This window comes from Mandrillus leucophaeus, unplaced genomic scaffold (assembly GCF_000951045.1).
Source record: "Mandrillus leucophaeus isolate KB7577 unplaced genomic scaffold, Mleu.le_1.0 Scaffold549, whole genome shotgun sequence".
In the NCBI taxonomy this organism is placed as follows: domain Eukaryota; kingdom Metazoa; phylum Chordata; class Mammalia; order Primates; family Cercopithecidae; genus Mandrillus; species Mandrillus leucophaeus.
In genome coordinates, this window is record NW_012105908.1 from 1,116,473 (window position 1) to 1,133,827 (window position 17,355).

At 34.8% G+C, this 17,355-nt stretch overlaps 1 protein-coding gene across 4 annotated transcripts in view; it reads left to right on the plus strand.

Annotated features, from left to right (window-relative positions):
• The window catches only part of PDS5B (PDS5 cohesin associated factor B), a 121,657-nt gene that overhangs the window by 26,713 nt on the left and 77,589 nt on the right, over positions 1-17,355 (plus strand). For all 4 annotated transcript variants that reach the window (XM_011997814.1, XM_011997815.1, XM_011997817.1 and 1 more), the window contains exons 8-12: positions 398-513; positions 3,416-3,510; positions 8,813-8,958; positions 12,053-12,204; positions 13,417-13,530. In XM_011997814.1, the coding sequence (XP_011853204.1) occupies positions 398-513; positions 3,416-3,510; positions 8,813-8,958; positions 12,053-12,204; positions 13,417-13,530 (623 nt within the window). The remainder of the gene's footprint in view (positions 1-397; positions 514-3,415; positions 3,511-8,812; positions 8,959-12,052; positions 12,205-13,416; positions 13,531-17,355) is intronic.

The window sequence follows — 17,355 nt, forward strand, 5'->3', positions numbered from 1 at the left end:
TTTCTATTTTCTGTAGGCCTGGCCTCTGTCAGTGTCTGTTCTGAAAAACCACACATAGTTTTTCAAGGGTCCTGGGTAGGTTTTATAAGAGTTTATTTTGACTCTGAATAGAAATAAACCTTAATTGTAGGAGGGGCTTCTAACATTGGAACAAACTTTAAAGATGTATTTTCATGAAAGGGTACTTCTTTAATGGAATTTGAGATAATTAGAGCATTTATGATGACATTTAATTTTGTGAGAAGTAAAGTGAGCATTTTTATGTAATTTTTCATTTAGAGTTCATGAAAGATTTTCTGTGGAATTGGAGCATCAGGGAAATCGTGGCAAAGAATTGGCAGCCTTATTCTGAATATCTACTGCATGGTTTTAAAGCTGTGATTGTGTTTTATTTTAGAGCAATGATAATGAGGAGCGCCTACAAGTTGTTAAACTACTGGCAAAAATGTTTGGGGCAAAGGATTCGGAATTGGCTTCTCAAAACAAGCCACTTTGGCAGTGCTACTTGGGCAGGTATATGATTTTGGTTTCCCATTTAAAAGTAATACATGATTCTACTGACCGTTTTTTTTAAAAAAAACATTATCCACGTTTAAACTGTGTTCTCTGGAAGTTTTGAAAGTTGTTAATGACTGGCTATATTTATAATTACTCTTTCAGTCTTTATCCTCAGTAATTTTTAAAAGATAATACATTTTAAAGCTATCTCTTAGGGTATTATGACCATGAAGTTAATATTATTACTTTAAGGCAGTGATTAATTCCAACTGAAAATACCTCTTTGGGAGATAGAGCCCCTCCACAAATTAATTAAAATTAATTAGATTGTTTGGAGATATTGACAGGATAAGAATATTCACAGAGTGAATAAAGAAATGACTATTTATATTTCTCTTCCTAACTTCCTTTCTGTATTTCTCAGTTAAAGGAAATGATGGCCTGGATTCCTTGCATAGTTTGAATGATGCACAAAATCCCTGAAATGGTTGCAAAGTTTTGCATATGTTTGTGTATGTCACTGTTCTGTGAGAGGTATTCATTTCATTACCTTTTCTAAAGAGATCCCTGACCTTGAAATATTAAAAGCCCGACAAATGCCTTGGCTGAAACCTGCTTTGACTCAGAAAAAAAGAGAATTTTTCCCCTCAAATTATTCTCATAACAAATAATGCAGTTAAGTTATAAACAAACAAGTACGATCTGGCTGGGCGCAGCGACTCACGCCTGTAATCCTAGCACTTTGGGAGGCCGAGGCTGGCGGATCACGAGGTCAGGAGATCGAGACCATCCTGGCTAACACAGGTGAACCCCGTCTCTACTAAAAATAGAAAAAAATTAGCCAAACGTGGTGGCGGCGCCTGTAGTCCCAGCTACTCGGGAGGCTGAGGCAGGAGAATGGCGTGAACCCGGGAGGCGGAGCTTGCAGTGAGCCGAGATCTTGCCACTGCACTCTAGCCTGGGCGACAGCGAGACTGTCTCAAAAAAAAAAAAAAAAAAGTAAGATTTAAAGACTCTGATTTTATTTTCTTTGTGTTGAAATATTTGCAATGGTATCACCACTTTCTTTTCATTTTAATAAAAACTGTCAGTGATTACAGTAAATTTCATATTTTGGTCTCATTTTTCTGATTTGTTAAATGAGGATATAAGATGTTTGATAAGTGTTTGTTAAGCTTCAAATCTCCAGTCTGATTTCTTGATTCTTATTTAGCTCAATAATTATATTCAGTGAGTCAAGTTAAGCCAACTTTTTTCTTTTAAATACAATGGAAAGTTTTTAGACAGTAAGGAAGAATATCAGTTTAAATTATGCAACTCAATTTAAAGTTTATTTTATTTAATATTTTAAAACAAAAATACTTTTACTATATAGATATTTATTATATCTTTAAATTAAGAGTTGGATTAGCCGGGATGTATTTTTTTGGTTTTTAACTGGAGAAATCCTAATGTAAATGTGTATGTCACCTTTCTATCCTATTGTAATTTTTCCTTTTAATATTAATGACATGAAACTTACACAGTATTAAATAACACCAACTTTAAGGAGTTAGTCTTTTAAAAGACATCTTAGTATATTTATTTTTAATTGTTGTAAGGTGCATGTTTACCTGAGAAATGGTAAAGTATATAGGATTGAGTACCTGAATTCAAAACACTCAGGAAGTTATATGGGACCAGAGGCTAGATTTTATAACTTTTGGGAGGGGAGGTATACTTCATGGAACATATGCTTTTTTCTAATTTTTATGAGTAATTTGGTGCTGATTTTGAAGACTTTTTCCCTCTTCTTTATAATGCTAAATTTTGTTTCTTAGGTGTTGAATGATGTAAGATTTGGGAGCCTTTTGATTTCATAGAATTAAGACATATGAAAATATCGAATGGAAAAATCTTGGCTTCACTTTAATGTTCTTGATACTTAATTTTTTTCTTAATTACTATTTTACATTCTGTGATAAAGTAACGTATACAGACTGAACATCAGTGTTCAGCTCATCAGATCAGAACATCAGAGACAGCTCAACATCATATGCTTCCTAATGGAGGAACACAATACCCTCTATGGTGTTTTGGTAGTCTGACAAAAATAAATTGACCGGAATATGATCAAGTCTTTTGCTCTAACTACCAGTTTACAAGATTTAGAAGAGAGAGGAGCCTGTTAATTCATATCAGAATGATACAATTAGCAAAATCTAAATTATGGAATAAAACCATACACACACACAGCAGTTGCTCTAGCAAATTACAGGGAAAAAAAAGAGTTGGAGGGAAAACAAAAGATTAAAAGAGGCTTAAGTGACATATCAACCAAAGAATTTTAACTTTTTAGGGATACATACATATTTACAGATGTAATGTAAAAAGTGGTTTTGCCATTAGTGGCAATGTAATAATTGTGATGAGTAATTGGATAGTAGTAATTTGGGTACACTTTTAGAGTCATGTAATATACTATAGGGTTTAGTGTGAGATCTGCCATACATTAGTGAATGCTCTATATTTTAAAAGGAATACTTTAGGGAAAGTTTTCTTTCAAACATAGTTTGGGATTTATGATATTTCTATGAACTGTATATGCACACTTGCATAAATAGATGTATTTGAAAGTATAATGTTTATAGGAAATTTTTTGTCATTCTTATATTTGAGCCTAATGTATATGGTTTAATCAGGTTCCTTAAAATCACATAGCTCTCACAGGAGATTGCCCTAGTTTATATAGAGGTTCCAGAGCATTCAGACATACATCTTATATCAGAAACTTTGTAAAATGGTTTGCTTCTACTTTGCATTTTCCTTCATAAACTTTTTTTTTTCTTTAATTAGAAAAATATAAATTGGGTACAGATTTAATGCATGTCTGTTTCTCTTATTTTAAAGATCACTCTGTGCCTTTATATTTTATCAGATTTAATGATATCCATGTACCGATCCGCCTGGAATGTGTGAAATTTGCCAGCCATTGTCTCATGAACCATCCTGATTTAGCAAAGGACTTAACAGGTACTATATATATGTAACAGCAAATATTCTTACATGCTCTTCAGTGGAAAAAAGTTTCATAGGGGAAAAAAAATCCCTTTTTTGGGGGGCAGTAAGTAAAGTTTTGTTTTAGTTTAAGGTCATGGAAGTTGTTCTCTGAAGCTAGATTTTTTTTTTTTTTTTTAAAAGAGAGACAAGGTCTTGCTATGTTGCCCAAGCTTGCCTAGAACTCCTGAACTCAAGCTTTCCTTCTGCCTTGGTTAAATTAGTTTACCATGACTCACCTAAGTTCTTAAAATATTAAAGAACATTAGTCTTATAATCTAGTCAAAGTCAAGACCTGTTTAAATCCAAATGTCTAAAATAAGTTTAGAATTGTCTTTAAACTAAGAAACTAATAATTGTTCCTGGAGATAGACATTTTCGTAGATGCTTCCAGCCTACGTGAGAACTATGCAGTAGAAATTCTAGCTTCAGGCTGAGCACAGGCCAAGGCCGGTGGATCACCTGAGGTCAGGAGTTCGAGACCAGCCCCACCAATATGATGAAACCCTGTCTCTACTAAAAATACAAAAATTAGCTGGGCGTGGTGGCGTGCACCTATAATTCCAGCTATTCGGGAGGTTGAGGCGGGAGAATCGCTTGAACCTGGGAGGCAGAGGTTGCAGTGAGCCAAGATTGTGCCATGGGCAACAAGTGCGAATCTCTGTCTCAAAATAATAATAATAATAATAATAATTTTAAAAAAGCAGATATTTTACCAGTTTCATCCTTTTTGGGAGACATCCCACTTGGAGCTTTCTGGTTTCCTACTCACATCTGTACTCCTTAGACTGCTTGCTCTGAGCTTCTGCTATATAGCATTGACTTTAGTGTCATCCATTCTTCCTCCTATCTTTGCTCTCCCCTTCCATCCTCCTCCCTTCTTTTTCCCCTCCTTTCCTCTTCGTTTGTGTGTGTGTCTGTTTCTCCACCTCCCCTTTCTCCTTCCCTTTTTCTCTGGATGTTCCGTTTTTTTAAGCATCCTTTTCTTGTGTTGCTAATACAGTATTTTCACTGAGAGTGTCAATAGTAGTTTTTTGAGGAATTTATCTTTTTCTTCCAAAATGTCTGTTTCTGCTAATTTGTTTTTTTCACCTTATATTTGCTTTTGTCTTTGTTTTCCATGTTAAAGGCTTTGCTCAAATGATTGGCAATCCAAGGCCATCTGCTCATGATTAAGAGTGGGGGCGCTAAATTAAAAGCTGTTTGGAAAGCCCTGAGTATATGCTTTCCTCAAATGATTGGCAATCTGTGGCTATCTGCTCATGAGTAAGAGTTGGGGGCTGAATAAAAAGCTGTAATATTTGGAACACTCTGAGTACATGGTTGGGTCTGTCAACTCTGAACTTCACTTTTGAGTGATCAGAGTAAGTTGTTTGTTGGGGAGCCCTTAGTTTAGATACTTCCTCTTCATCCTGTCAAATTTCCAGTAGAAGAGTATCTTATCTAGAAGTTAAAGGTGAGTTACTAATGTGTTTGGGAAAAGAATGATGGGTTTCTGCATTCACATTTCAGATTAGTTGTCACATAATCCTCTTGGGGTATAGTATCCATGCCCTCAACTGTTTGATGTCCCCCAGTTTAGCGCTACTGTTTTATATTTTTATTATAGAATTTATCTCCAGACTTCTTTTGTTGTGGAATAGGGTCAGTATCCTAAATGGATTTCTCAAACAGCCTTCACCCAGTCCTTCCTTCTCTTCCTTGTTTTAAGATACGGAAGTACTTGTTGCTAGTTCCTATGCCTTTTGAAGAGTGTAGTATATATTGAGTTGGTTGACATGTTTTTCTTCTACTGGCTTAGGATTTTGTTTTCTTGGGAATCTAAGATTGGTTATATTTGTTCATCTGGTTTTTCAGAGCCTTTTTTTTTTTTTTTCCTGTTGTCTCTTACTTGTTCGTGCCATTCCTTTGGGTTTGTTCTCTGAAGTATTTAGGTGTGTTGTATCTCCAAAATATTTTTAATTGTATCACTCATCTTTAAGGAGCTTAAATAATTTTAAATAATTTAGTATGCAATAATTGTTCACATTTCTCTTAAAATTTATCTTTTTTCTCGAAAATTTTAGTGATATATAATCAAAATGATAATTTTAATACTTATTTATACTACATTATTATTTTCATGCCTTCATTTTAGATTTTGAATTTTTTAAAAGTAAGTTTTATTGCTTAGTTGTGATTTTTAAATTGTTTTTTAAGAGACAGGGTCTTACTCTGTTGCCCAGGCTGATTTTGAATTTTTTTAATTGAAATATTTGAATCATGTTTTTCAGTTATTAAAACCAGACCCCTGCTTTTTTGCCATTGATAACGTGTAACAGTGTGCACCATTGATTTGTACGTGGCTAGATAGAATTTTTCTTTCATTGAACTTGCTGTCATGTTAGGTTACATAGGTCACAGAGGATTTATACTGACTGAGCAGGAGAGAGGCAGTGCTGGAAATATCCTGCCAATGTATGCCTTTCCTTCTTAGGCTTATATTGGCTTCCCATCTCCTCTTTCCCAGTAGCCTTAGAGAGTCAGTCGTTTCTTGCTTTTTAACTTCTACTCGCTGTTGCTACAGATGAGGGCTTGCTTCATCCTTCTCTTAACTCATTCTGTAGAAGATTCTTTCTTTCTCCCCTACCTGAAATATGATGGCAGGTTTCAGAGGTTTTTACTGCTAGAGAAAGTGATAAAAGTGTAAGAGTAGTAAAGCAATCCTTGCTTTTGTTTGAAAGAGTGAGGCTTGAGACTGGGCACGGAGGCTCAAGCCTGTAATCCCAGCACTTTGGGAGGCCAAGGCAGGTGGATCGCTTGAGGTCAGGAGTTTGAGACCAGCCCAGCCAACATGGTGAAACCCCGTTTCTACTAAAAAATACAAAAATTAGCCGGGTGTGGTGGTGCACACCTGTAATCCCAGCTACTCGGGAGGCTGAGGCAGGAGAGTTGCTTGAACCTGGGAGACAGAGGTTGCAGTGAGCTGAGAGATGATGCCACTGCACTCCAGCCTGGGTGACAGAGCAAGACTCAGTCTCAAAAAAAAAAAAAAGTGAGGTTTTGATTTTTTTTTTTATTAGTTTCAGTCACATCTTCAGTTATTTTCTTTTAAACCCCATATACCCTGTTTCATTTTAAATTTCTCCAGCTTCATTCCTGACTAGCAGGATCATTTCACTTTCTACATGTGAACCTTATACTCTAGTGCTTCTCAACCTCATCAGACCCAGTCCTCCCTTTTTAAGCAAATAATTTGTAATTCTCCCTTAAATAAAATGAATAGATAAAACAATCCACTTAAAAAAGTTAAAAAATTAATTGCCCTATTTGTACTATACAGGAGAAACCAAAGGGAAGTAGTTTATAATAAAGTAGTATATATTTTAATATTTAAATGTTTGGATATGACATAGAGATAACAGATGCCTCCACAAGTTTCTCAATTATTCTCTGCCACAGGGGGATATGGAAAGTTCTGTGAATCCTAATTGGTAAAGTATTTGGATGACTACCTGAACACCTAACTCACATTTATCTGTATTTTAGAGAAAATATCAGAGTCTGTTCTACAGTTTTTTTTTTTAACTTAAAAAAGAAGTGTAATTAACTTAAAATGTACAGATCCTAAGTGTTCAGTTTGATGTTTGAAGAGACAGTGAATTTCCATGATGCCAAAAAGTCCCCCTATATCCCCTTCCAGTTAGTTCTGTCATCATTTTCTGATTTCTATTTCTGTAGGTTAGTTTTGCCTGTTTTTGAGTTTCATATATGTTGAATCATACAGTGTGTACTATTCTTTTTGAGGGTGGGGAATGGAGAGAGAGATCTGTCTGCTTTCATATAACATGTTTTTGAAATTTATCCTGTATCATTTATTCCTTATTGTTATTATTCTGTTGTATGAATATACAATAATTTGTTTCCTTCTTCTTTTGATGGTTATCTGGGTTGTTTCTGATTTGGGGCTGTTAATAGTGATTACTGTGAATAGCCTTGTACAAGGATTTCTGTGGGCTTATGTTTTTATTTCTTTTTGCAAACAGTAATGAAATTGCTGGTCATAGTGTAGATACATGTTTAACTTTATAAGAGACAGTGAAAACAGTTCTCCGTATTAGTTATGCTGTTTTACATTTGTCCCAGCAATGAATGAGAGTTCCAGTCATTTAGCATCCTTGACAACATTTTATGTTTTCAGTCTTTTTGTTTTTAGCCATTCTTATAGGTTCTTAAACTATTTTAAATGTTTTCAGTGTTCTTTCTGGAAATAAGCTTATTTATTGTTTTCTTTCCCGTTTGGGTTTTGTCCTTTTCCTTTGTCCTGTGACATTTAGTTGTTGTCCATCTGCCAAAATTTTGTTGACACATCTCTTGCTGTGATCTCTTGTTGTGATCTCTTCTCTTGTTATTTGTCCCCTTTAAAAAACTTTTGTTTTTTGAGACAGAGTCTCGCCCTGTCACCCAGGCCTGGAGTACAGTGGCACAATCTCAGCTCACAGCAACCTCCATCTCCTGGATTCAGGTGATTCTCCTGCCTCAGCCTCCCGAGTAGCTGGGACTACAGCTGTGTGCCACCACGCCTGGCTAATTTTTTTGTATTTTTAGTAGAGATGGTGTTTCACCATGTTGACCAGACTGGTCTCCTGGCATCAGGTGATCCACCCACCTCATCCTCCCAAAGTGCTGGGATTACAGGCGTGAGCTACCACGCCCTACCTTTTAAATTTTTTTTTTTTTTTTTTTGTTTGTTTTTTTTGAGACAGAGCTTCGCTCTTGTTGCCCAGGCTGGCGTGCAATGGTGCGATCTCAACTCACCGCAGCCTCTCCCTTCCACGTTCAAGTGATTCTCCTGCCTCACCCTCCCAAGTAGCTGGGATCACAGGCATACGCCACCATGCCCAGATAATTTTGTATTTTTAGTAGAGATGGGGTTTCTCCATGTTGGTCAGGCTGGTCTCGAACTCCTGACCTCAAGTGATCTGCCTGCCTCAGCCTCCCAAAGTGCTGGGATTACAGGCGTGAGCCACTGCGCCCAGTCAGGTTAGTGAATTCTTAAGTACCCAATCTACCAAATGGAGAGGAGGCTCTTACTACTCAGTTGGATGTCACTACTGTTTTTTGACTGAAGAACTAATTTTCTTTCTTTATTCCTTCCCTTCCTTTCTGGGCTCTTAATTTTCTTGAAACTTCTACTTAGGTATTGTTTTGCTAAGGCTTATTTTCAAGGGTATCTTGCAGTGTTTTAAAAACATTTTAGTTATTAAAGTTTCCATTGTAATAAAATGTTATCTTTCAGAGTATCTTAAAGTGAGGTCACATGACCCTGAGGAAGCTATTAGACATGATGTTATTGTGTCAATAGTTACAGCTGCTAAAAAGGATATTCTTCTGGTCAATGATCACTTACTTAATTTTGTGAGAGAGAGAACATTAGACAAACGAGTAAGTACAAATAAATAATTACTAAGTTTTCATTTTTAATACTTGAAGTTTAACAGTATTTGAAAATATATTTAAATATATATTTCAATATAATTAGCCTTTTTTAGGGGAGTGGAGGCATTTTAATATTTAAAATTATCTGAATGTAGTTTTACTTTTTGTTATATTAAATTGTATCAGTTTTTCTTCATCAAAGGTATTTATTCTAATCCTAAAAATAAGACAGCTCTTAATGGTAGTCAGATGTTTAGCCTGTATACCAGTGTTAATGATAAGGGACTTTTGTAAAGGCCTGAGATACAACTTCTTTTATGTTGTTGACTCTTCTTTTTCTTTCTTCTTTCAGGGCTATTGTTGTTATATGGGTATGAATTGGTAGTTGTCTAGCTGGTTGCATTATAATTAACATGGAATAGAGAATGAAAGATGTTTTCAACTTATAAAAGCTAAACCCGATAGAGTGCCATGCTTCTAGCCTATTTTCTGTGACCTCAAGCCAACTTTTTTGAATGAGTACCCACTAGCTCCACTCATTAATCAGTGAACTTGAGAGGACTGTATCTTGTTATGTTTGTGTTTCATATTGCATGGAATATATTAGGCACTCAGGAAATACTTTAATGGATGTTCGTTCCCTCCTGATTGGCCATAATAGTATCTAAGCCTCATTTAGGCATAAGAGTAATTTTGGTGAAGGATGAGACTTTTTGACTTAAGTACTAATTAGCAGACAAAGTGGGAGGCCTGCCTGTTGGTTGTTGGAATAGCTTTGACTAGGTAAATTCTTTAAAACATTGTAGGCCAGGCGCGGTGGCTCACGTCTGTAACCCTAGCACTTTGGGAGGCTGAGGCGGGCGGATCATGAGGTCAGGAGATTGAGACCATCCTGGCTAACTAGGTGAAATCCCGTCTCTACTAAAAATACAAAAAATTTGCCGGGTGTGGTGGCGGGCGCCTGTAGTCCCAGCTACTTGGGAGGCTGAGGGAGAATGGCATGAATCTGGGAGGCGGAGCTTCCAGTGAGCTGAGATTGTGTCACTCCAGTCTGGGCGACCGCAAAACAAGACTCCTTCTCAAAAAAAAAAAAAAAAATTGTAACAGGTTGATCGTGCCATCTCCCTTGTTTAATACTGTCCTTGATAATGCTGGTTGTGCGTGGAGGATAAATGGGCAAGAAGCACATGGTTTTCCTTTCAAATCTATAGGTATCCAGAACAATTTATTTTAACTGATAAATTTAGACTTTATTGAATATTTCATTGTGGTATTAGTTAGTGAAAAGGGCCAAAAGACATGGAGGGAAAGGATATTTGCATTGTTCGTAGCCTTCTAAATGACTTTTTTTTCAGCTAGACTTAGAATTTGAGCTGTTTTTGTGTATTGTTGGAATCATAATGTGTATTTTTGATCATCATGTTATGTTCATTGTATGATTGCTTGATTCATTCATATAAAAATTGAGCACTGAAAAATAATTGACTATATATATGTTCTTGGTAATATTAGAATATGATGTATCTTTAAATTCTCTTCGAAGAAGAGGGAATTAAGAGTTAGAGATACAAAGTTTTTATAAACAAATTGAAATCGTATTTATTTTTTTGAGACAGAGTCTCCTTTTGTCACCCAGGCTGGAGTGCAGTGGTGCCATCACAGCTCATTGTAGCCCTGACCTGGGCTCCAACAGTCCTCCCACCTCAGCCTCCTGAGTAGGTGGGACTACAGGCGTGTGCCACAATGCCTGGCCAATTTTTTTTTTTTTTTTTTTTAACTTAAAGACAGGGTCTCGTTATGTTGCCTAGGCTGGTCTCGAATTCCTGGTCTCAGGCCATCCTCCCACCTTGGCCTCCCAAAGTGTTAGGATTACAGGCATGAGCCACCATGACTGGCCTGAAATCTTTTTAAGATTTGTAGAAGTTTTTTATTTCAATATGTAGTTGGTGGATGAATGAGACAAGAAATATTCTTAATATACTGTAATTAAGTGAAAGAAAAACCAAGGGAATAATTTGTTGCTATGAACGACAGACTATAACGAAGGAAAAAGGACCATAAAGGAAAAAAGTAATAATCTCTGCAGATTCATGATGTTTTCAACATTACCAGCTTCCTTTTGATTACAGTGCTGTGTTTATGTAAAATTAAAGAATGAACTTATTCTAAGATAATGAATGTCAGATGCACTGTAACAAATATACACTTGTTTAAGAAAAAGTTGAATACATTTCCCTTATACTTCAACTCAGTCCCAGATGTACAGAATGGACCACTGATAAGTATTTTTACATTCAGCATTTGATAAAGCCAATATCATATGCCTTTAATACATCTTAATTACTATTATTTGTAATAGTGTAAGTATGCTCAATATAGACCCTAATTAAGAAAAAAATTGTGAGGAATGGGTCACAGTTTATCTATTTAATTCTGTCTTTGTGTTTTAATGTTTACTTTCTTGAGCTGGCTGCAGTGGCTCATTCCTGTAGTCCCAGCATTTTAGGAAGCTGAGGTGGGAAGTTTGCTTGAGGCCAGGATTTCGAGACTAGCCTGGGCAACATAGTGAGACCCTGTTTCTACAAAAAACAAAAATAAAAAATTAGCTAGGTGCGGCATTGTATGCCTGTAGTCCCAGCTACTTGGGAGGCTGAGGTGGGAGGATTGCTTGAGCCCAGTTGTTCGAGGCTTTGGTGAGCTGTGATTACACCACTTCTCTCCAACCTGGGCAACAGAGACCCTGTCTCTAAAAATGCATGAACAAAAATTTTGGTAGCTTGTTTTTCCTCACCAATTTTAAGTCACAATATGTAGAGTGTGATTAGCTTTTGTTTTGAGGCATAGATGATAGGTTTAAGACATTAAAGCGTTAAAGTTCTTTACACATGTTGATTTTTCTCCCATAGTTTACATAGTAGAAATATTTATGTGATAGTTGTGTGCTTTTTTTTAATATAGTAATTATAAATTGATATTTAGTATCTGAGACTTGAAAAAAATCTGTAAAGGGAAGGAAAACACAAAACTAGGAAACTAGACTTTCCCTAGTTTATATAATGGAAGACTTTTTACATTATAAATAAAACTTTTTGTTTTTAAGTGGAGAGTACGCAAAGAAGCCATGATGGGACTTGCCCAGATTTATAAGAAATATGCTTTACAATCAGCAGCTGGAAAAGATGCCGCAAAACAGATAGCATGGATCAAAGACAAATTGCTACATATATATTATCAAAATAGTATTGATGATCGGTAAGTTAAGGACACTATAAATATTTGGTGACTTTGAATGTTATATAACTTGATTTATTGGTTTATGCAAACTATTTTCTTTATGACCTTACACTTTTCCCTCAGTTTTTAGTATAAGGTAATGGTAGTGAGTGACTGGGCTCATTCCCACCCAAGCCATAAATGAAGCAGTAATGTACATATAACTTTAGGGATGGGTACAGGTTTTATGTCCCATATTCTGATACAAATACATATCATATTTGAATACCATATTCAAATACAGATATTACTATATTTGAACAGTAATATCTAAAAATAGGTTTGTGTATAGTTATAATTTTAGTTCATAGGTAATTGTGTTACAGGGATCTTCATTAATTTTTTTCAAATAAAACTTTAAAAACCTGTTGGATTTTACACATTTAAAAACAATTTCTACTGAAGACTAAAAAATAGTTTATAAATTTATATAAAAAACACGTTATCTGAATATAATCTTAATATTTTTTCCATTCCAGGCTCAGATTAGATCTTGTATGGACTGTAGTCATTTATTAGTTAATAGAGCTCTAAATCCTACTTATAGTCTGAAATGATTTGATAGATTAGTGGAAACCAAATGATTTTGCCTGTAGCAGATCAGAATGAGAAAATTAAGAAGCAGGTCATAGTAAAATTTTAAGAGGCGTAGATACTAAAAACTGGATTATCTATGAAACTTTATAGTTTTTATAAAATTGAAGTTTTTGTACTTTTTGAGGGTATGACATTAGTGCACAAAGAATTACATTATGATTTTGTAGGACTTTTTTTTAGTACTTTTAGCCAGGTCTGTTTTCATGATGATGCCTATGAAAATGCAAAAGAATCTTAAGAGTTTCTTTAGTTTTGACTTAGAAATTTAGAACTTGGAAATTTGAAAGGACCTGTCGTATTTTAAAACTCTGCATTATACAGATAAAGAAAAAATCCCTGATATATAATGTGCCCAACATCCTGGAGCTGGTAGTTGTCTTAGCTGGGTGTAGGGCTGTTTTCAGCACATACAGCTAAATCCTGTTTTGGTCCCCTTCTGTCTACAGTTAGAAGGTTTTGATTTGGAAATCTCATTTCCACTCAGAGCAGCAGGAACTTCTTTAATATATGTTCTTTACATAGTTTTGGAATTTTATATATAACTTTAGAACATTACAAAAAAATCATTGCAATGCCTTCTCTGCTTTTTTGTAGGTTACTTGTTGAACGGATCTTTGCTCAATACATGGTTCCTCACAATTTAGAAACTACAGAACGGATGAAATGCTTATATTACTTGTATGCCACACTGGATTTAAATGCTGTGAAGTATGTTTCATATATCAAACTCTGTTCTTTTCATCTTTTGCAATATATTGGATTTTATCAAAAAGAAACTACAAACACCTGTATTTTAAATTGTAATCTATGTAGTGTAAACATTATTTAAAGGGTTATGTCATAATATAATACTTCGCTATTTTTTCAGAAAGTACCACTTTAAACATGAGATTAAGCCATAAGCAATTGAAAGATAGAGCTGATTGACATGAAATCTTTTAGGATGAGTTTTCTGTTCATATTGTTGGTGTCTCAAGAAACGTTGATGTACCTATTCTTTTTCGTTTGTTTTCCTTAAGACATTAAGAAACATTCATGTTATGAAGATACTACCTTTTTATTCTCACTTGGTGTACTGATTTGCATTACGGTGTAGAGCAGTAGGCTGCAAATTTTGTGCTGCATAGCCTGAGCAGCACCATGTTATAGTTTGACATAAGAGTAAGCACAAATATATATATTTTTTGTAGTTAAGAAAATACTTTTGGGTGTTTAGGTAAGATGGCATTGGGATGTTAGACATGGAAAAGGCATTGTTAGTCTAATCGAACCATACTAAGGGTTAGGAAATTGAAGTCTTAGAGATTTGCTTCAGGTTTTAGGAAATGTAGATCCTTACTATTCCAGCAAATGTGGTTTACAAGTATTGGGGATTAAATGTTGAGAAATTGGAGAGATCTAAGGGACTGTATGTAATTTTCATTTATACCACTGTTTAATGAGACTTTGACTTCATTTTTTCCATGGAAATTTTATTTTCTGTTTATGTTTTATACAGAAATATTGAGGAAAAGATTGTAGAGGGGAGAAATACACCTTTTTTCCCCCCTACCTGCTGTATTTCAGGCACTGGAATTTGTATTATGTATTACTGCTTTTGTGCTACTGTGGAAAAGTAGGTTGCAAAGAGATCTGATTGCCCACAAAGCTTAAAATATTTACTGTCCGGCCTTTTACAGAAAAAGCTTGGCAACCCTGGCTTAAGTGATATTTTTCCTGTTTTACATATGATGAAATGAATCACACAGATGTTGCATTCCACACAATCACACAAAGAGGAAGAGGGAGTCAGAATTTGCACTCAATCCTACTTAGTTCCAAAGCTTATTTTTCCACTACACATAGTAAGATACATTACTCTCATATTTAATTTTATTTCTTGTAAACTTTTCTGTGGAATTGGAATATATCCTAAAATTGTTGGTTTGTCATAGCCTAATTGGTGGCTCTTTTTCTCATGGCAAAATCAATTGATGGCCTCTTAAATTGGATGAAATGTGGTATTTATATCATATTCAAAACAACCTATTGGAAATCATACTAAATCTAGACTTCTCTACTCAATCCCCAGCTATCATTCAAGACTAAAAATGAAATGTCACTTTTAAGCGAAAATGAAGAATTTGCCAGTCCTACTTGAAAAAAATTATTAAAGAATAGCCTTGTTTTGGTAAGAAAGGAAATTAAATCTATAAAGAAGTAATAAGATTCAAGAATTTGAAACATTTCTATAAGTATAAATAATAAAGGACTGTAAAAACAGTAATAATACAGTTTTATTTGCAAGGGGTGGGAGTGTGGATTAAAAAGTAGGTAGCATGTAGGCCAGTATTTAGCCAGTACCATACACCACTGCAGTACTATGTGAGATTTCCTGAGTGTCCCTGCAATCCTCCGTCCTATGGCCCTACCATGCCTGGGCAAGGCTGGAATGTCTCCAGGACCTTCTTCCACTGCCCATGGTTCTGACTGGTTGATGCCTGATGCCTTTGTGAAAAATTTTGACTGCAGGTGGGTCCTGTAAGATAACAGCATGTAAGGTGATAGGTAAGTAATGAGTATGAAGGTGTTCCAAGGTTCTTTTATCATATTAGTGAGGGCAGACATGTTGACTAAGTATGTCATAAGTGGGCATTTAACAGTTTCCTCTGAAAGCAGTTAAAATGTATAGCTTCCAAACACAGAGGAACAAAAAATAATTAATGAAAACTTTAATACCAGAAACAAGATAGAAAACAAGAAAAATAACAGTAAATATACAAAGTATAAATAGTTGTTATAAAACTAAGCATGTCAGATATCACTCGTCACTTAAATAAGTATATTTGATTGAATTCAAAAGTGAAACAGTGCTATTCACAAGCGATACTTTGAAAAATAATGCCATTGAAAGTAAATTCCAATCTGGACCGGTACTCAAAAGGAAAGGCTTTGATTCTACAAAATGGTTGGTGAATGAATGGGTATTTATCTGTTTTAAGATAAAACATTTAGGGTACATATATATCATTTTTTAGATGATTTTCACTTTAACCAACTTTTTGTGATTAGTTTACCAACTGTTATACTTACCAGTATTTTAGTACTTTATCTGTGGTTGTTTTCTCCAAAATCCATTACCTTTTTTATTATGTAATAATAATAAATCACATATATATGTTATGAAGCATAGTAATAAAATAAAAATACCTATGAATCTATTACTCAACTTGTAAACTTTTCTCCCATTCATCTTCCTCCCAGAGGTAACCTCTACCCTTGTTGCCTTTAAAAAAAATTTTTAACATGTATGTATATGTGTGTGTATATAGGTGTATCGCTCAGTAATATATTTTTGCTTGTTTTTGAACTTTATGAAAGTGAAACAACTATGTATATAGTGTTTTGTGTCTTTTTTCTATTCTATTTCCAAGATTCATTCATAATATTATACATAGCTGTATCTCATTCATTTCACTGTGCTATAAAATTGCACTGTCATTAATCCATAATTTTATTCCATTATTTTGATATCAGAAATTTGAGTCATTGCAGAAAATGGATGTCTGTATTCCATTTTTATTTATTTATTTATTTTTACTATTTCAAATAGTGCCACTGTAAATACTTTTCAATTTAATATACACATGCAAGAGTTTCTGTAAGGTATGAATATGAGTTATTCTCAAATTTAGCTACTTATTCAAATCACCGTGGGAGGTTTAAACAATTGAAAACTAAGTCCCTCCTTCAGAAATAGTTACTTAATTTGTCTGGAGTGTAGTCTGAGCATTTTGATTTTTAGAAAAGCCTTTCAGGAGATTTTAATGGGCCACCAAGGTTCATAATCGCTAGTATATAGCTGGGAGTGGAGTTTCTGACTATGTGCCTTTTCATCATTGTAAACTAGTATCAAATTGTTTTCCTACATGATTATACTAGTTTATACTCCTATCAGTGGTTTATGGATTTCTGCATCCTCCTGTATATTATCAGACATTTAAATTTTTCCTAATCTTTTGAGTATCAAATTTTCTTATCTTTAATTTTCCTGAATACAGATAATACTGATCTTTTATAGTTTTATGGTCCATTAATGTTCTGATTTCACCACGCACCTCACTACTCTGTATTACAACACCTGTTCCTCTTTATTCATTTAAATTACATTCTAGCCCTGAAGTCATTTGAATATGTGACTTCAACTTAGTTTGAAAGGGACTTAAAAATAGCTGCTTGTCGGGCATGTTCCTAGTGAGAACTTGTTTGGTTAGGATTCCTCTTATTTGTTGAAAGAGCCGTATGTTTTATTCTCTGACTACTTTTCTTTGGGGAAGACAAAGTATTTCTTAGATTTGAGACTTTTTATGTGAATCAGTTTTTGAATAAGCTCCTAAGTAAACGAAATACCTTGATTATTGAAAAAGAGAACAGTGTGTACTTCCACCTCTCACAAGTTCCCCAGCACTCCTATTAGCGACAGTAGTAGAAGATGGTATCGGGGTCTTCGGTGTGATCTTCTCTTTTATTAAACAAGTTTGCATCTAGATAGTT